The sequence below is a fragment of the Filicampus tigris genome, chromosome 13, assembly GCF_054856515.1.
Source record: "Filicampus tigris isolate MCC_2025a chromosome 13, RoL_Ftig_1.0, whole genome shotgun sequence".
NCBI classification, from domain to species: domain Eukaryota; kingdom Metazoa; phylum Chordata; class Actinopteri; order Syngnathiformes; family Syngnathidae; genus Filicampus; species Filicampus tigris.
In genome coordinates, this window is record NC_141229.1 from 23,853,456 (window position 1) to 23,874,845 (window position 21,390).

At 42.1% G+C, this 21,390-nt stretch overlaps 1 protein-coding gene across 4 annotated transcripts in view; it reads right to left on the reverse strand.

The window, feature by feature from the left end:
- dicer1 (dicer 1, ribonuclease type III) overlaps positions 1-21,390 on the reverse strand; it is a 278,919-nt gene that overhangs the window by 202,002 nt on the left and 55,527 nt on the right. For all 4 annotated transcript variants that reach the window (XM_086050634.1, XM_086050635.1, XM_086050636.1 and 1 more), the window contains 5 exons: positions 19,726-19,860; positions 16,408-16,568; positions 16,127-16,295; positions 7,985-8,457; positions 7,627-7,759 (listed from right to left, as the gene is read on the reverse strand). In XM_086050634.1, the coding sequence (XP_085906760.1) occupies positions 7,627-7,759; positions 7,985-8,457; positions 16,127-16,295; positions 16,408-16,568; positions 19,726-19,860 (1,071 nt within the window). The remainder of the gene's footprint in view (positions 1-7,626; positions 7,760-7,984; positions 8,458-16,126; positions 16,296-16,407; positions 16,569-19,725; positions 19,861-21,390) is intronic.

Sequence of the window (21,390 nt, forward strand, 5' to 3'; positions counted from 1 at the left end):
ATCAGGGTGTCCCAATATTTTTTAACAAAATGGCCGCTTCATCAGGGACACTTGGGGATGAAAAATCGGGGTGTCCCAATAGTTTTGAAAAACATGGCCGCTTCATTAGGGACACCTGGGGATGAAAAATAGGGGTGTCCCAATGCTTTTGAACAACATGGCCGCTTCATTCGGGACACCTGGGGATGACAATTCTGGGTGTTCCAATACTTTTGAATAATATGGCCGCCACACCAGGGGAGGCCAAGGGCCAAAATTCTAGCTGTAGCTTATGTCCCTCTCCAAGATAGCCGCCTTACTGGGGCTGGCTGAGGGGCGAAAATAATGGTTGGAGCTAATATCCATGCCCAAAATGGCCGCCGCACTGGGAAGACCTCGAATGAGTATCCCCAGTCTAGCTAATGCACCTGCCCAAGATGGCCGCCGCACTGGGGACACCTCGGGGTGAGTATCCCCAGTCTTGCTAATTTCCCTGCCTAAGATGGCCACCGCACTGGGGAGACCTCGGACTGAGTATCGCCAGTCTAGCTAATGTCCCTGCCCAAGATGCCTGCCACACTGGAGAGACCTCGGGGTGTGTATCCCCAGTCTAGCTAATGTCCCTGCCCAAGATGGCCGCCGCACTGGGGACACCTCAGGGTGAGTATCCCCAGTCTTGCTAATGTCCCTGCCCAAGATGGCCGCTGCACTGGGTAGACCTTGGGGTGAGTATCCCAGTCTAGCTAATGTCCCTACCCAAGATGGCCGCCGCACTGGGGCGACCTCGGGGTGAGTATCCCCAGTGTAACTAATGTCCCTGCCCAAGATGGCCGCCGCACTGGGGAGACCAAGGTGCAATAACACCGGTCCACTGGAAATGAATGGTGAAATTGTGTGGCTTTCTTAAGGGTGAATGAGTTGAATGTGTGGGAAGTAGGAATTTTGGGGGTGATGAAAAATGGAATGTGAGTTGAACGAGTTAAATGACTTGAATTTGTGGAAATTGGGAAGGTGTAAATGTGAAAAGTTGAATGTTCCAATGGAAATTAATGGTCAATAATGGAATTTGTGTGGGTTTTTTAAGGGTGAATGAGTTGAAAGTGTGGAAAGTAGGAATTTCGGTGTGTTCAAAAGTTGAATGTGAGCTGAATGAGTTGAATGACTTGAACTTGTGGAAATTTGAATGGTGTAAATGTGAAACGTTGAATGTGCCAATGGAAAAAAATGATGAATAGTGGAATTTTTGTGGAGTTTTTTATGGGTGAATAAGTTGAATATGTGGAAAGTAGGAATTTTGGGTGCATTGAAAAGTTTACCAATGTGAGTTGAATGACTTGAATGTTGTGAATTTGAAATTGGACTGGTGTAAAAATTAAATGTTCAATGTGCCATTGGAAATGAATGTTTTTTTTGGGTGAAAAACGTGAAATTGTGAAAAATTTTTAAATTTGTGAAAAAAGAAAAAATACTAATCAAGAAGGCATGAATATTTGGAATGTTTTGAAAATTGAATGAAGTGAATCGGGTGAATAATGTGAAAGGAGATGCACGCCAAAAAAGTGGGAGGAATAAGGCGGAATAATAATAAAGAATCCGAATATGATATGTGTGAAGGCCTTCGCCTTCACACAATAATAAGTTTAAATTTTAGGAATAACATGTGTGAAGGCCTTCGCCTTCACACAAACTATAGGAATAACATGTGTTAAGGCCTTTGCCTTCACACAATAATAAGTTTAAAGTGTAGGAATAACATATGTGTGAAGGCGAAAACTATAGGAATTACGTGTGAAGGCTTTCACCTTCACACAATTACAACAGCACTGTGTATTTGATATTATTAGAATTTTTATATGTTTTGTTGTTCTGTTTTTGGTATATATTTTTTTTGTATAAAAGATGCACATTGGGTACAAAAGAATAAGCAGAGACAGCTTCTCTACGGGGGAGAGATTGCTCTGTAACATGTGCCAACGTGACATGCTTTCTCTCGCTACAACACAGAATTAAAAGGTGTTTGTCCTGACTTCTGTCTGAGTGTTCGCCTTCATGAGTACCGGCGTCCATCTTAAGTTTGCAACATGCTGTTGCGTCTTTCTACCTTTAGAGAGTGTATGTAATTTTCTTTCCTTTTTTTTTTTTTTTTTTTAATTCAGTTCTCGGTCTCTTAGCCAATAAAATGCATCACAATGTACACTCGTGACGGTGTCGTGAGCCCTCGGAGGATGTCCCAGAATTTTTTCGAGCAGTAATGGCAGACTTGATCGCGGGAGCTCTGAAATAAATAGCGGCAGTGGTAAAGACCAGTGTTTTTCAAACTTTTTTGAGACAAGGCACATTTATTTCATTGAAAATCTGAAATTGTGAAAAAAACTTCAGGTTTTAGAGGGTTATTACCAAGTCCCACATAGGTTTAGGAGAGATGATGAGCCAGGCGCTTTAGGCCGAACACACAAGGTCTCTTAACACTAGAAAACCCAGAAGGCGGCCACTTATCACTTCTACCTACAGTGCCCTAAGAGTGGTCAGTTTTACACCAAGCTTTTAGCTAATATCCCACATCAAGGTGTGAACAGGCGCTTTTGTTGTGGAAACAAGGCATTTACTGGCACACAGAGGAGGTGGGGCCAACCCATTTGGAGTTAAGTTTAGTTGCGCAGTCACTTTGTCTTTGAATGAGTTACTACATGAATTGCCACTGAGAAACTTAGATAAAATCAACGCGTTATTTCTGTTCTTATAAATATTTATTGATTAGCTAAAATAGTGTTTAACTGTCTGATACAGTATATACAAAAAAAATTGAATTTTAAGTCAATCCAATCACAATTTTGTTTCTTTTTAGGAATACACCAATAACAAAATTACAAGGACCAGAATCCTATCAATTATACAAAATATACTCCATGTACAAAAAAATAGCACAATATATTTAAAGCACAATGTTGAGCAGAGAGGTATTGCTCTCATAGATGTGGGATGATGGCCTGGATGGCCTGCCATAGTCTGTGTGCATCTCTGCTCTTTTTGAAGTTGGAGGTGTTCATTTGGTGTAGTCTCGTTTTGTGCATCTTTTTGAAGTTGGAGGTGTTCATTTGGTGTAGTCTCGTTTTGCTTTCCTGATACCACGGGACAGGTAGGCTCTCACTGTTCTCAGATTGGATTCATCCCCAGCTCTGAAGGTGACATCTGGCCTTGCATCTCAAAACAATTGTACAAGTGTGGTCACTTCTTTTCGTCGACAGAGGGCTCTATATCTGCAAAGCTATTTGCAGATATGTTTGCAATGCTTTTCAAGCCCTTACAAAACTCAACATTTTCTAAGATGCACACACCGTTCAATGAGATATGCCCTTTAGGCTACTCAATCATGGCTACCGCTCACTAGCCATGTCATTTTTTGCTTTTCGTTTCTTCAACTTATTTTTATTATTTTTGTCAAGCTACGTGTTTGTGAACAATAAAGTCTAAAGACAGGTAAGGTAACTTTATTTAGGCTAGTCAATGTTGGCTTTCCCCAACACCCAGTGGAGGTCTGTTGGCTTCTGTTCAGCCCGGGAAGTGGTGATGCTTTTTATCTGGGTCACATTATAAATGCACTTGGTGTTTAGGAGGTCACAGTGTCTGTGTATTCATTATTGTCTATGTGGTAATGAAAGATCTAAATCTATATGACAAAACATTCCAACAGTAATTGTATTATTATTATTATCGTGGTTATTATTGCTGCCCACGACTGTTAGTCTAGTTTTATTTTCATCCAATGCTGTTCCTATATGTCACTTACTTAAGAGTATTTTTCCTCTGTACTATGTACAGGCTAAAATGAGTGATCCTTCATACTTTTTATGTAGATGTATGTTGGTGTGTATACACATGTGTATATACACATAGTTACTGCGTATATTTACATAGGTTTGATCCTGAATGTCTGCCGTTAATGTTATACATTAATGGCTACATTATGCCGCCGTCTCTGTGTGACTTATATCTTTGCTGCTGTAACACTAAAAATTTCCCCACTGTGGGATCAATAAAGGCCTTTTTAATCTTATTTTATTGTAGTTATTATTGCTGCATACTTGAACATTTCACTATCTGTTGAATCAAACCAGTGTTGAGGCGCAGTGGAGGTCCTCTCAGGCCAAATTGTCTGCTTCAAAACTGGTTTGGCAACATTCTCACTCTGTTTGCATGGTTGCATTAGCATAACAATGATGTGGTCTGACATTCTAATGTGGGGGATGGGGCAGACTTTGGATGTCTTCAGAGTAGAACTGGGGTGCTGCTGAGTTGGAAAATGTACATGTTGAAGTTTTGGTAGGACAGTCTTGAGATCAGTATGATTAAAATCTCCAGTGAGGATGATGAAGCAATCAGGGTCTGAGTAACTTCGATGAAATGAACACACGATGATTTTTCTTTTTGTTGATATTGATGAACTAGAAGAGTGTGTGACTGACCAGTGGTTGAAAACACCTAATGAATCAGATAAGATAAATTGTTTCTTTCATTTTTACACAAAATGACACACTTGGAGCTCTTGATGGAAAAAAAAAACTGAATAAGACCGGCAACATACTGTACTTGAGTGCTTTTGGCAACTGTTGAATGTGCCAACTGAGATATGGTCTTTAGGCTACTCAATCATGGCTACCGCTGACAAAATGAAGTGTTATAGTTTTCTATTGTTGTCATGTCATGTCATCTTCCAGACCGCTTATCCTGTACAGGGTCGCAGGGAGGTGCTGGAGCCTATCCCAGCAGACAATGAGTGAAAGGCAGATTACACCCTGAATTGGTCACCTAACAGTAGCAGGGCACACAAGGACACTGTCACTGAGTGGGAACCGATCCCACGCTGCCCGCACACAACTCAGGCACGTGTACCACTACCCCATCAGTGACTTACTATTATTGTGCCAAATTAAAACAAAAAATAAAAAGATACAAGAGGTGTCGACATGGTTTAAGTAATTTTGAGCTTTTTGTTTCTTCATTTTTATTTTTTTTTGCCAGGCTGTGTTTGTGAACAACAAAGTCTAATGACTGCTATAGATAACATAATTTAGGCTAGTGACTGCTGGCTTCCCCCAAACAAATGGTCAATGAAGAGTAGTCTGCCTTTCATACCTGAGGGCTACCATTTCCCCCCGCTTTGTAATGCTAGATATTACCCCACAACCCCTCGCTCTGTCTCTCTGTCTTGCCAACCGGTATAGATCAGTCTCCCCCTCCTTACTGTCCAACCTAGCATACAAGTCATCATAAGCTCCTTGTTTGGCCTTTGCTACCTCTACCTTCACCTTACTCTGCATCTCCCTGTACTCCTGTCTACTCTCCTCAGTCCTCTCAGTGTCACATTTCTTCTTAGCTAACCTCTTTCTCTGTATACACTCCTGTACCTCCTCATTCCACCACCAAGTCTCCTTATCTACTTTCCTTCCAGATGATTTAAAAAATGAAATAAATTATTGGTTCTGGCCAATTTTGTCCACCAATTTGCTAATCACTGCCAGAAAGTGCAATTGGAAGTCCCTGTCTTGTACTCGGCTCTCCCAAATCGTCATTCGCTCCAGTATGGCGCTCTCCTCCGAACTCCGGAGCCCGTGCCTTCTGGCCTCCTCAAGGACGTGGAGCTCCTGCCCGCGCATGTCCATTTCCTCCATGAATATGGCCTAGCTTCTTTTCACCATTTGTTCTATGGCATCCATGAAGAGGGTCTCTCTGTCTCTCTTCCGCTTACCTTTAGGCATATGAATGCACAATGAGCAACAGTAAACCATTAGCAACAACTGCTATATAATACACAATTTTGTAGAGTCTGATTTTATGTGTCACTTACCGGGACGGGCAAGAAGGGCAGGAGATGCTGGACGAGAAGTGCTGCTTCTACTTGTGGATGGAGAGTTCTCACTGGTCTCCTCATGTGAAACTGTCCAACAACATGTCCATCTAATGAGTAACAACAAATGATTGATTGATCCAGCTATGAAGTAAAACACATGTAGACAAAAGATTAGACGATATTGGCCAGTGATATAATCAATGCATTGTATTTCATCTTGAAAAATTATATTACATTTTTTTTAATCTGCAATTTTTATTCATCATTCAATGCATTTCCTTCTAATCAATATATAGTTATATTTGTTATTTATTTGTTTACCTATACTGTGTATAACTTATTTATATGACTATTTATGTGATGAGACAAAGCAGGTAAACCTTTTAGTTACGATGTGGACAGACTCTTACCTGTATACATCATTAAATACATAAATATATACAATGTATATATATTAAAAAACAAAACACGTGTCGTTCTCAGTAAAGTAACGCCAGCAGGAAAGTTGCCGGTCAAACAAAAGAGACAAAAAGGGGAAGCGCTACAACAGGCAACAACCTAACTAAGTATCTAAGGGATTATTTTGTACTTACCTTCGTCTATTGCCGCTGCACATAGCTTCCAGTATGCGGTTGTCGAGTCCTTTGTCCCACACGCGGTGGACGGTGCGTGGATGGCGTCAAGTCCCTCGTAACATTTGTAAACTTTTCTATTGTTCCCACTGCGGCTATTGTGGTCCTTGAGTTTTTTTGTACTCTTGATTTATTAGCTTCTTTGGCTTTGCACGGACTCATTTTGTAGTGTGGTTAATATTACAGCTCAGCCAGCTTCACCTGATGAACTTTATCATTCCTCGTGGCTGATTCAAAGTTTCGTTTGCTGTCCTCGTTCAAGTAAATGTTTAGGAGAGACTGTACCTCATGCTCCGTCCACCAATCCAATGTTTTGTCTCCTTCAATTCTTGAAGTATATTATGGACGACAGTAAAACTTGCTACACACACACAATGCTGAGTCGCTTAATGGTGGTTTTACAGTTGTGCGCGACCAAAACAACGCACCCCCAATTTCAACCGACCAATCAGCGTTTGTCAGCACAGCGCGCCACTCAAAAAGTTCCAGGTAGGTAGCCAAGTACCTAGAGGCTAGGTGGGACTCGGATAGTTCCTGGTGGAAGTGTCCAGCCCCGGAACCTTTTTTGTGTGTGAACACGAGTGTGACGCAAACTACCAGGGTGGATACGGAAGTTCCTGAATTAGTTCCTGCGGTCTATAAGGGGCTATTGTTGTCGCTGTCGCTTTGTTCGTTGCTCGCAAAATAAAAACGGCAACCGGAATCGGACAGAAAATGCAGAGGAAACTCCACGTTGTGGTGTCCCAGCCAATATCAGCCGTAGCGCCACCCTCTGACTTGGAGTGAAACTGCCACACATTTTCGAAACCTGGCGTGTAGGTTGGGCGCAAGTAAAAAGGCAAGTTGCGAGCGGCATTGAGTGAGTATAAAGAAGCCTGTAGAGTGGTTGTCTCCCAACCCAGAGGTTAGGAGTTCAATTCCTGGCCATTGTGACCATGTCGAAGTGTCCTGGACCAAGATGCTGAACACCCAGTTGCTCCTGATGCTGTGTCATCAGCAGCTAAAATGAGGTAGCATTGTGAAGCGCATTGAGTACCAAAGGTAGAAAAGAGCTATCCAAATGACAGCCCATTTACCATTATTACCGTAAAACACTGAACATTAGATGGCATACAAGTGAAGTGCATCAATGCTTGGTTTGCTACTATTCTTTCTGTGTTTTTATACCTCCTCTTGCTTCCTGAATTCCACCTCCATCTGCTTGTTCCGTGGCTGGTTCTTGCCAATGCTATGGCCAGTAATAAAGTTGTTGCTGATGTAAGCCAACTCTGGGTCCTGCTTTCCTGCCTCTTTGATAAGACTGAAAATGAAATGCAAAATGACAGACAAAAAAAAAAAAAAAAAAAAAAAAAAAAAAAAATCAATGGTACCCCACAACGCTGCTACAACGCTGTACTAACAATCACTAAGTTGAATGAATGTACAGAAAAAAACAAAACAAATCAGGATATGTGATCATTATTGATCAATAGCGCTGAATTAGACTGTGCCTCTTACAGTAAACAATGGGTTACTGTAATCCTACCGATTTAGGACGACTGCAGTGTAACGCCTCTCCACAAAGATAATTCCACATAGAATGTTGGTGAATGGTGAAGGAAAGTTGGCTTCAGGCCTGTCTTTGGTCTCCATCTCTTCGTCCTCATCATCCTCTTCAGAATCACTCCAAGAAACATAGTTGTCCTGATTGCGGTTGTTGTACCACTCTACACTCTCAAACTGCTGCCGTTCAAAGGGCTTGTATTCATGCAGGATCTCCAACAGACGGAGAACCTTTGGTGTGACAAACTTGAGGTCCAAGGAGGCAGGAGAGAAATGTTCTTCACAGAGGGCATGTACTTTTCTGAGAATGGTGTCGGTAAAGAGCAGAAACTTGCGGTGAAGATCCCCCTGTTCGTGCTTGACATACTTCTGGAGCTCACGCACCATGATGCCTGCTGCTTTGTCTGCACACCAGGGCCCAAGCACCTGTAGCACAGCCCTGCAGTCATTTAGGACCTGAACAAGACAAAAAGGATGATAACAATAGTGTAAACTTTGAGTTTATAATAAAAAAGAATAATTATAAAAAATAAAAAAAAATCTAGTGGCCAAGGCTTATTTTTTTTGTTGAGAATAGGTCCCACAAAACATTTCTACCGGTATAAACATAAGCAGTGTTACAGAGGAAAAACATTGTGGGCCTTTTGACCACAACAAAAAATATTCAATCTGTTCTTAAAACCCGATCCTTGAGTCAAAATAAAGACAAACAATAGTGTAAAGTCGTTAAGACGTACAACAAACTATTAGTTCAACTTCAAATTAACATATACAGTTGGTCCAAAATGCTGCTGCTGGATGATGCACATACTGTATCTCCAACTCTGAGGTGCCTTCACTGGTTCCCTGTAAAATCCTCATTTTAGAGTTCATTTTAAGATGGGGCAGCACGGTGGCCGACTGTTTAGCACGTCCACCTCACAGTACAGAGGTGCAGGGTTCAATTCCGGGCTCCGGCCTTCCTGTGTGGAGTTTGCATGTTGCATGGTAGTTTAATTGAACACTTTAAATTGTCCCTACAAGTGATTGTGAGTGTTCATGGTTGTTTGCCTGTGTGCCCTGTAATTGGCTGGCAACCAGTTCAGGGTGTACCCAGCCTACTGCCCATAGACAGCTGGGCTTGGCTGCAACACGCCCGTGACCCTTGTGAGAATTGGATGATTGGATGGATGGATCTTTAAATGGTCTCAGTCTACCATACAGTACTTCTCTGAGCTCCTCAACCTCTAAGCACTTGCCCAGCGCCTCAGGTCAGAAGACTAGACACTACTGGAGGTAACGAGGACTAAGCAAAGCTCCAGAGGGAATCAAGCCTTTTCCATTGCTGGTCTCTCTCGCTAAACATAAGGCAAGTCCCCTCTCTGCCCATCTTTACAACTCATCTTAAAATACATTTTTATTCTTTGGCTTTTGATTCTGCATGAAACTCCACTTTGTTTAGGCGTTTAGTGCTTTTAATTGTTTTCATGTTATTAATTTATTGTTGGGTCACTGATAGTGTAGTGGTACACACGCCTGAGTTGTGTGCGGGCAGCGTGGGTTCGATTCCCGCTCAGTGACGGTGTCTGTGTGTGCCCTGCGACTGGCTGGCGACCAGTTCGGGGTGTAGTCTGCCTTCGCCGGTTGACGGCTGGGATAGGCTCCAGCACCTCCCCGCGACCCAGTATAGGATAAGCGGTTTGGAAGATGACACATGACACATAATTTATTGTTTTGTCTGTGTTGATGTATAAATTTTTTTTGTTCCTTGTACAGCACTTTGTATGCAGCGGAGGTTCGTTTAACCCATTAAGGATGGGAGTGCATAACCGTCTTTCTACCCTTAAAGCCTGGAGCGCTGTTGCGTCTTTCTAACCTTAAAGCATGGAGAGCATATACGTCATTTTTTTTCCTATCACTTTTTTTTCCATCCAATTTTTGTTCTCTTAACCAATGAAATGCATCAGAATATACACATGACGGTGTCATGAGCCCGTAGAGGATGTCCTGGAATTCTTTCGAGTCATAATGGCGGGAGCTTTGAAATGAGTAACGGCAGTGATATAGACGATGCACTTGTGGACTTTGAACCAGTAGAACCTGCCGAACGTGATATATGGTTAAGATATATGCTTGTAGACAATGACAATATTGACGTCTTTGTAACAAAATAGAGGATGGCAATTACCACTCGATTTTTAAAATTAAAAATAGTGCTTCCCTTACACTGACACTTTATTTTTACATCTTCGATTGAAACAGTAAAGATTAATAAACTCGGGCCTGTGTGCAAGCCACATACATGTCTAAGGTCTCAAAATCTTTTGGAATATGTTTCTGTCTGCTAGTGTTGTTCCGATGCCATTTTTTGGCCCCGATACCGATTCCAATACCCAGCTGTGCGGGATCGGCCGATGCCGATACTGTACCGATACCAGACTTTTTGGGAAAAAAAAAAAAAAAAAAAGATATATATGAGCATTTTTTTTCTTGTAATTCTAAAGAACTGTATACTCACTTGGATGTAAAACCATTGCTATCATGGCTTGGTCAGACTTAAAAATCTTTGTGAAACAGGAACAAATAAGAAATAATATACACGAGGTGTCTTTGAGAGAGATCATGTCGGATTAATTAAGTTTGTTGAAGTACAGTAGTTCCATATCGCTGCCGACATTATTTCTCCTGTACCTCACAGTTTTTTTTTTCTCTCAACATGAAAAAGCAGCCGCGCCATTGGTTAAGAAGCACACACACACACACATGAAAAAGCAGCAGGGAGCAAGATACAAAGAGCTGCATTCAACGTTCTTTACGAGTACTGCGTCGGAAAATGGCATCAGCACGTTATTTGTAAGTACTCGCAGATACCGATACCAGTGTTTTAATGTGGTATCGGGATACTTTCCGATACCAGTATCGGTATCGGAACAACACTAATATTGTACAGCCCTGTTTGTAGGTTATCCTTTAATACAGAAAGCCAGCGAGGTTGTAGTTCAATGTCGCTAGCTAACGCTGTTGGCTGATAGCACCTGCTCCCCTTCACCTTCGTAACGCAAGTTTTCCATGTTTTCTTAGCTTGTCTTCTTTTGTCCTTTCCCTTTCCACTTTGAGTTTTAATCATGTCCATATTTTTCCTCATTCGAGTTACAGCTTCAGGTTTTATATTCTTTATTTTTGCTTATTTGGCAGAGAGCTCCTCTCATTCGCTGACATAACAGAAATCCCAGCATAGTTTTTTTATTGCAAACTGTGTTGCAACAGCAACTGTTAAATTAAATGAAAAGTTTCCTCAACTTTTCATCTTCATCATCTTAAAATGAAACACTCAAAGTAGGGGTGGGCGATATGACTATATTAGATCGTTAAGCGGTTTAACGCGTTCACGATCTCATAAAGCCGAAAGATTGTTTGCTCGTCTACATGGCACATGCTAAACAGTTTACTCAATGGCGGTGCAAAGCCGCTGACGCGTATACCTGACCAACCAATCACTGCACGCGCAGTGCACCATACGTGACACTCCCCGCTTCCCTGTTTGTTTGTATAGCGGGAGGCTATAGCGTCACCACGAAGCAGAGTTGGTGCCGAAAAGAAACTCCACATCCACAGTATCAATTTGGTTTGGCTTTTCCTCAGACGACAAGGCGCAAACCAGTTATTTGCAAAATTTGCAGGGACTGTACGGATGTCAGCACCGAAAGCCAAAGCAAACGGAGATCAGACCATTGGTAGCCGGAGGCAGCCGCTAGCTCCAAGCTAACGCAACCCACGGTAACACTGTCATTTAACAAGAGCACTCCATATGAAAAAACAATCAAGCAGTGTAAGGAAGTAACTGAGGCAGTGACTTTGAAAAGAGCGACCTTGCTGAAGACATGATTCCCATTAAAACAGTGGAAAACAAGGGCTTTAAAAGACTCTTCAAAGAATTAGACCTGCATTATGAGCTGTATTTTTATGTTTACGTTATGTTACCTTTTATGTTTTCATCCACTGCACATTTTGATAAAAATTGTCACTATTCAAATTAAAACCTGTTCAGAAAGCTTAGCTGGTTTAAAATGTCATTTTTTTTCTTTTAGAGTTTTATGTACATTTTAAATGTTTTATTTGTTTAACAGGGGGAAAATGGTTAGAAATGTGCAAATTAGTCTTAAAAAATAAAATCACGATCAAGATTTCATCAGGCGGCACGGTGGTCGACTGGTTAGCACGTCCGCCTCACAGTTCAGAGGTCGTGGGTTCGATCCCGGCTCCGGCCTCCCTGTGTGGAGTTTGCATGTTCTCCCCGTGCCTGTGTGGGTTTTCTCCGGGCACTCCGGTTTCCTCCCACATTCCAAAAAACATGCATGGTAAGTTGATTGGATACTCTAAATTGCCCCTAGGTGTGATTGTGAGTGTGGATGTTTGTCTCTGTGTGCCCTGGCAACCAGTTCAGGGTGTCCCCCGCCTACTGCCCAAAGACAGCTGGGATAGGCTCCAGCACGCCCCGCGACCCTTGTGAGGAGAAGCGGTACAGATAATGGATGGATGGATGGATTTCATCATGATTTTTTTTTTAAGAATTGTGATGATATTTTTGCCATATCGCCCACCTCTAGCCCAAAGATAAGAGTTCTTTAAAATATGACTTCTACTAGCAACCAGAAAAAATGACGCCAAATTAGAAAGTAAATCAAAAATGACGGACTTCCTATTAGGTTTAGCATAGAGTCCCTCAAGACTTTTTTGTAGGTATTGAGCTGTGACATATGCCTCCAACTTTTCTAAAGCTTCATTAAAAATTTACAGGGAGCGCTACTGAGACATTTTTGAAAAATCTTACAAAAAAACTAATGAAATAATTATTTTCCCTGGTCTGAATATGTGCAAAGGTTCATATGTTTTCGTGCATGTTTAGTCCTATTAAATCTGTGAACTTTTGACAAGATAGGACTATCTGGGTCAAGTTAGAGCAGCTTTTGTAGTTACTTCAATTCATCCAATTTGTGGCACCATATAACCAACTGAATTTGCACCGAATGAGAATGAATGCATTGAAGTCTCAACACAGACAGCAGAGTACGAGGAGGAACTTTGCGCAGCAAAAGAGGACAAGGAGAGAATACGTAAGCGACTTGATGCTCTTTGCAAGACGCCTCGAGTTGGCTAACGCACTGCAGACAGAGGAGGCTGCTAGAAGAGGCCAGGATTTTGCTAGAACAGGCTGGGAGGCTGCTTGAGCGAGCACTGCTGGTAGCGTCAGGCCAGTAGGCTGCTGGACCTGGACAGGCTGCTGGATCATTTTGAAACCATGCCATTGTTATGGCTGGGAGGCTGCTTGAGCGAGCGCTGCTGGTAGCGTCAGGCCAGTAGGCTGCTGCACCTGGACAGGCTGCTGCTGGATCAGTTTGAAACCATGCCATTGTTATGGCTTTCTTGATGGCTACCAGCATCACTTTAATCAAGTATATACATTTCTCTGCATCCTGGCCTGCAGTGGGTATGGAAAATATACAGACCCCTTGAAATGTTTCACTTTTTGTGTCATTGCAGCCATTTGCCAAAAAATAAAAAAGTTCATTTTAATTCTCATTAATGTACACTCAGCACCCAATATTGACAAAAAAAAAACAGAAATGTAGAAATTTTTGTGAATTTATGAAAAAAGAAAACTGAAACATCATATGGTCATAAGTATTCAGATCCTTTGCAAAAAAACCTTCATATTCAACTCACATACTGTCCACTTCTTCTGATCCTTGAGATGGTTCTGCTCCTTATTGAAGTCAAGCTGTGTTTAATTAAACTGATTGGATTTTATCAGGGAAGGCACACACTTGTCTACATAAGATTACAGCTCACAGTGCATGTCAGAGCAATCATGAGGTCAAAGGAACTGCCCAAGGAGATCAGAGACAGATATTGTGGCAAGGCACAGATCTGGTCACACTTACAAAAGAATTTCTGCAGCACTCAAGGTTCCTAAGAGCAGAGTGGCCTCCATTATCCTCAAATGGAAGAAGTTTGGGAAGACCACAACTCTTCCTCAAACTGGCCGTCCAGCCAAACTGAGCAATGGTGGTAGAAGAGCCTTGGCGAGAGAGTTAAAGAAGAACCCAAAGATCACTGTGAATGAGCTCCACAGATTCTGTAGGGAGATGGGAGAAAGTTACACGAAGTCAACAATCACTGCAGCCCTCCACCGGTCGGGACTTTATGGCAGAGCGGCCCAATGGAAGCCTCGCCCGCATACAGTTTGCAGAAAAACACATGAAGGACTCCCAGATGATGACAAATAAGATTCTCTGGTCTAATGAGACCAAGAAGGAACTTGTTGGTGTTAATTCTCAGCGGTATGTGTGGAGAAACCCGGCACTGCTCACCACCTGTCCAATACAATCCATACAGTGAAATGTGGTGGTGGGAGTATCATGTTGAGGGGGTGCTTTTCAGCTGCAGGGACAGGAAGACTGGTTGCAATTAGAGTAAAATGAATGTGGCCAAGTACAGAGATATCATGGAGGAAAATCTCTTCCAGAGTGCTCAAGACCTCAGCCCAGGCCTAAGGTTCACCTTTCAAGAGGACAATGACCCGAAGCACACAGCTAAAATAACAAAGAAGTGGCTTCAGAACAACTCTGTGACCGTTCTTGACTGGCCCAGCCAGAGCCAGAGCCCTGACCTAAACCCGATTGAGCATCTCTGGAGAACCTGAAAATGGCTGTCCACCAATGTTCACCATTCAACCTGACAGAACTGGAGAGGATCTGCAAGGAAGAATGGCAGAGGATCCCCAAATCCAGGTGTGAAAAACTTTATTCCCAAGACGACTCATGGCTGTACTAGCTCAAAAAGGTGGTTGTGCTCAATAAAATGTGTCAGCGGGTGAATACTTATGACCATATGATATTTCAGTTTTTCTTTTTTAATAAATTTGCAAAAAATTATAAATTTCTGATTTTTGGGGTGCTAAGTGTACCTTAATGAAAAATAAAATGAACTTTTTTGATTTTGGCAAATGACTGCAATGACACAGAAAGTGAAATATTTCAAGGGGTCTGAATCCTTTCCATACCCACTGTAGGCCGGAAGGCTGCCAGACCAGGTCGTGCTGCTTCTAGTGTCGGGCCAAGAGGTTGTTGGACCAGGACAAATTGCTGCTAACACAGTCCAGGTGGCTGCTGGACCAGGACAGGCTGCTGCTAGCACAAGCTAGGGGGCTCCCAAACCAGGTCGTGCTGCTGCCAGCGTCGGGCCACGAGCCTGCAGGACCAGGCCAAGCAGCTCCTAACAAAGATTATTTTTATTAATAAGGAAGGAGGGGGGCGGCACGGAGGTTGACTGGTTAGCACGTCCGCCTCACAGGTCAGAGGTCGTGGGTTTGATCCTGGCCTTCCTGTGTGGAGTTTGCATGTTCTCCCTGTGCCTGCGTGGGTTTTCCCACATTCCAAAAACATGCTTGGTAGGTTGATTGGAGACTCTAAATTGCCCCTAGGTGTGATTGTGCGTGTGTGTGTTTGTTTGTCTCTGTGTGCCCTGCGATTGGCTAGCAACCAGTTCGGGGTGTCCCCTGCCTACTGCTTGATGACAGCTGGGATAGGCTCCAGCACGCCTGCGACCCTTGTGAGGACAAGCGGTATAGATAATAGATGAATGGATGGATGGATGGAAGGACGGAGGGATGAGGACGGAAGGGTACCCAGGTTGCATTCGGAGAACGGCGGACAGACTGGCAAAAAACGGTTAAGTGCCCATTTCTGGAAAAGTCATTTACAAGTTACAATCCATTTACAATTTACAAAAGGAATCTGCGCAAAAAAATCATCTAGAAATTACAATTGCATATCTGATGAAAAAAAACAAACTGTAAAAATGTGTTGAAAAGTGTAATTTATTACTGACTACTATCCCCAGAAATTTGGTTTCTTGAACCTGTTCTACTGTCACATGTTATATGTTCAAGTTTTGTCTCATTCATTATCATAGTTGTTGTTCCAAATAAAGTACAATGCGTTTGGTTTTCGTGACAGTGGGGCTGTGACAGACACTCCTCAACCTCAGCGTGAAAAGACATAACTGACGAGTGTACTCGTCAATGGCAAGGAGCACTTGGATTCCAACTGGAAGTGAATGAGTTAAGCAATATAATCCTTCTGACCTGTCGGGGGACAACTGTAGGACCCCTGTCTTCTCTTGCAACAGAAATGTTGCAATCATTCAAGAAGTCGAGAGCTCCATCTAACTCCACCTGTAGACGAGAGGAGAGCCCACTCTTATCCAAATAGGGGCCACAGTCCAGCACAACTTCTCTTGGCTGAGAGGCATATCTGTAGTAAGTTGAATAGAAAACACATTTGATGTATTAATAAAGAGTACTTTATCCCACACAATTTCATTCAATTCCACAATCTAATCATAAATATAATTGTATTATAGGACCTGTCAAGAACTACAAGGTCAGTGGCAGTTTCAGCGTTGCTCTTCAGGACTTGCTCCAAATTCTGGATTTTCTGCTCAAGATCTGATGGGTCACACTTTCCATTCAGAATGGAGGCTGTGAGACCCAGAATACGAGGACTGCCTAAACTGCCATCAAAAAGCTGCAGAAAGTGACAAAAGAAAAACACAGCAAGATCATTAACAAGCCATTCCACTGCAAATTGACAAGATTCAGAATTCTTTATTTTTTCATCTATTTACACTCCATTCCACAAGTGTTGGAAAAGCAAAGGGGAATGTCTTTATTTTTTGTTTAGACGGAAAACATCTCATGCGTAATCATAGAATCATAGTACAGAATTGTTTCCATTATAACTTTTAAAACCATTTACTGAACAGTTTTAACTACACTAATAAAAATAATACCACAATAAAAATAATAAATATAGGGCTGGGCGATATGACTGAAAAGTCACGATATAAGTGTTTCATATTGGTCGATAGCAATATATATATATATACATATATATATATATATATATATATATATATTTTTTTTTTTTTTTTGGGGGGGGGGGGGAGTTTCCATAGTTTGTCTTCTGGTTTTGCTTCTTAATGTAATCCGACCCCTGATATGTTGGTCAAATCCTCTGCGTTTGGCTCCCTCAGGCTTAAGATATCAACTAACTTTTATCTGGGAGCAATGTTCCTACGCTGTCGCCATGTTTGACCCGAAATTGGAAATCCCTAAACCGCCCGACTATTTTATGTTTTACATGAGTGCCCTATGAGAGTATCTTTCTGTCAGTGTGTCACGAGTGGAGTTTTAATGATAATAAGGTCGGAAATTTGCACGGGCTGACAATCTTAAAGGGACGGTGGGGCCCGGATGGCCATGTTTTCACTAACAAGTTCATTTTATATATTTTTTGATCAGGAAAATGAAGAGTTGTCATTTTCTATTTTATCAACAAATTTGGGAGAAATTAGGAAATAAGTTACTCCATGAATAGCGTCCTTGTTAATGGAATGGCCGCGCCCCCTAGCATTCTATCCCTGTTCGGCCAGAGTCACGGGAGTGACCGATTCCAAACTCTCCATTGGAAATCATTGTACTTACATTGCTTATAACGTCCAAAAACATGGATCAATTGGCACCAAAATGTATGTGGACATCTCTACTAATGGCCACTTCAACATATCAAAAGGATTAATCTCTCCGTGGCTGATTTACATGAGGATGAGGAAATGTGGAAGTGAGCAGAGCTACATAGGCCGGGACCAGCGCACACTGCTTCTTTGCTTAAAAAAACAAAACAAAACACTGCTTCTTTGCTGATCGGTTAGGACGAGTGAGGTATTTAACACCAGTCAGGATATTTACAGAGACTGAAGTGGAAATGAGTTGACGTGCACATTTATGTGGATGAGGAATGGCCCCATTTTCTCAACAGACAACACTCCGTCCAATTTGGAACGTAAACAGCCGAAAAGGTACGTTCCAATGCGGCCACACTCTGTTGAGAAGTCAGCCTCGCTGGAACCTTTTGTTTGCTGAACATTGACGGTTGTTCGATGAGGGCTTACCACTAGAACGACCAGAAGGAGGTCATTTGACTACTTATGCTTTATATTTGACGATGTCACCCCGCCATACCTTCTATTTTGGCAAGGAATGGCCAATTTACAAATTAAAGTCATCTACTTGTAGCCAGCAGAGTTGTTTGTCAAATATCACCCAGATTTGTCGTTCAATAGTTGTTGCAAAAAAAGTTGTAAAAACCCCTGGGCGTTCTAGTGTTAACTCACTCTCTGGCGGCGCTCTGTCTGACAACGCACGCGACTGCTTGGGAGGCAAATTCGTGACTTGAAGATCGACGCAGGCTGGACGCAGAGTAAGGAGCTAATGTTGTTGTGCTAACACCTTTTGTTTTAACGACATGAAGCTAGTTGTTGCTATTAGCCGTCCCATTATCCTACTTTTAGCCGGGGAGGGAAGAGGGGGGGGCGTAAAGCTCCAATCTGCCTGCTGCTGCTGCAAGCTGCCATCTCTCTCCTGAGAGTTGACACGAGTTTAGCGTCGCTAAATGTCAGAAATATAACCAGTCGGTGTTCGTTGTGCGCATTCATGCTCTTGTCCGCTTCAGCTTGTTAAAGTAGAGGAGCAATCGCCACGGTATTTTTGATTTTGTGGAGGTGATCATGATGAGATCACATTTTATGTCAATAAATCCAAACTATTGTGAAGAACACTTTTATACTTTCGCAGGTTGAAGTGGACAAGAGTAGTAATGTGCATTTGCATTTTGGTGGCGATCGGTCACTGTTTTAGACAACAGAACTGACAAAGCGAGCAATATTACCACACTTGGCTCCCTCTCGTGACGTGGACGTGATTAAACCTAATCACAAAAAAGCCTTTAAATCACTACGGAGTCTTTTGAGGTGGGCATTTTAGTACTAATGTATTTTAACATGCAAACCTATTATATAAGTGCCAATGTTAAGCTCAACCAAGTGTCCCTTTAAATAATAAACGTGTTCAGCATTTCCAACCAATATCTTCGTGTGTAAGGTCAAGTCAAGTCTCCCGAGTCATGACTCTGTGAACTGAGATGTGGAACGGAATGCAGAGAGCCAAAGAACCACCCTGACTGACGGAAAGGAAGGAGCAGTAAATAAAACCAAGTATCTCGTACTCAATGTAATTTTATTTGTATAAAAATGGGTTCCCCAGATGGTAATAAGTATTTTCCGACCCGTCTTTTCTTGACGACACAGCCATTTTACAACACTCCTGTACTTTTTGGAAACACTCCGGTAAAATTGGCGCATAGCATCTGTTGTTCTTCCTATTCGAACGAACAAGGGGCTTGACATTATTGGAACACATCACACACAACACCAACAAAACTTAAATTTCTGATTTCTCATCTTTTTGTGCGGGGTCTGTAACATATTGCTGCCGTTGGGCTTGAAGCGCTAATGTATTTGGTAAATGTCATATTTTTTCACAGAGCTACATGTACTATTGGTCAGGCCACACGTGTGTGTTATTTTTACAAATTATTGACCAATCAAAAGTGTTGCTCTCTTTGACGATGCTAAGTTTTTAAACAAACGTCATTTTGAGCATCTGCTGAAAAGTGATGATTTTGGGGGTATAAGGATTCCGCCCGACGTCAGCAAAAACAATAATTTACGATTTGAAATATCCGTGTGTGTACCAGTCCTAAGTTACCCAAGTAGTCGCAACAAATGGACACTAAATTAACACAACGCATCAAACTCTAATTATAATAATGCTTACACACTCACCTTCATTATCTCACAGTAGGGGTGATTTGTGATGGCAAGATGACAATCATCAAAAACCACCAAGTTGATTTTTGACAAAGGTAAGATTTGATTCCTCAGTATATGCAGGAATATATGGCAAGTCATTACCAGCACCTACAACACAAAAGATCGGAATGACAGCATTGAAAGTACGTATCAATGTAAGAATCACAGGTTTGTCCAGATCAGTCATAAGATGGGTTTCCTTTACAGTATTTTGCAAAATAAGAGAGATACTTGGACAATTTTGATAAAGTAACAATTGTGATTTGTAGGTGTCCATTGAAGAGTGTTTCACTCCTGAGCCATAATTCTCTTTCTTCTCGCTAGATCTCGTAAAATCTCATGAAATGCTCTGGCTCGGACCGCGTGAAATAGTTGAGAGGTAAACGGGTGTGGTCCGTGCACTAACACTGTCTGCACGGAGTATTCAACCCAGCAGGCGGCCACACGAGGTAACCGGGATTACCCTCCGCGGTGACCCTTGTCATTTGTGCAGCCTGGAAAGGCTTGGGACGACAGCGGTGCGGGGAGGCTCGGGGGCTTGGGTCTTGGCTACATTCCCGTGCTCCACTGCCCGGACCTCACAGATTCCCCCGGGGCCGCAGGACAGTACTTGTGTCGCCCTCCACTTGGACGGGGAGCTGCCTGGGCTGGGACCGGCCCACCAACGGGCATCAGGTCCGCAGCGGTCATTGTCGTTGGATCGGCCCTTATAGAGATTGTCCAGGCTCGCCTGGGGAAACCCCCTTTGGCTTTGTGCCCCGCCGGTCCTCTGTGGCTGCTGGAGGCATTGTCACATGACACAACATGGAAATGTGAATCGTCTTTCCATGACACTTTTGAGATATACTTCTATTTTGATATGTCTCAAAATCCACTTCATGAGAGCGTAAAAACCTCTTGGCGATATTTGTGAGGTTTTTAGAAATTTCTGTTTCTAGTATCCACCATGGCTGAAGACCCCTCAACTGTAGCACTTTATATTGGCACTGTAAGGGCTGTCATTACAACTGGTTTAACTAGGTTTTGCAATACTTTACAACTGTTGTTTTTTTTTGTTTTCATTTGTATTAGTAAAACCACAATGTGTCTAACTTAAATTTAATTCATTTTAAAACCAAATTAATTCCATGTTCTGTTTCAACACACAAAGGGTTCGACTTTGGTCTTGTTTTTTTAAAGACAGTGATTCCAGGAATTGAGCAACAACAATCTTTTTTTTTTTTTTTTTACTACCAAAAACAACTACCACAGTTTTGTTGTGATTTAATTTAAGGTAATTTTGGCTCATACAGTTAGTTATTTCTTGTCGACATTGGCGCAACACTTCTATGTAACTGTAGTTATATGGGGACACAGCTAGATATAACTGTGTGTCATATGTGTAGGCGATTATAGTCAACCAGGATCGGACATTAATGTTGGCTCGATGGCTATGGGCCAGTATGGCACCGTCTCGGGCCACTATGTCACTTACAGAAGCTGCCCCAGTACTGGGCCAGTACAAACTTCATAAATAAGATCAAATCAAGACTTTTTTTTACATGCAAAACAACTAACTGCACATAAGTAATATATTCAAAAAGTCTTAAGTATGAGGATGCTAAATCCAAAATAATCATGGGGAATTATCATTTTAGA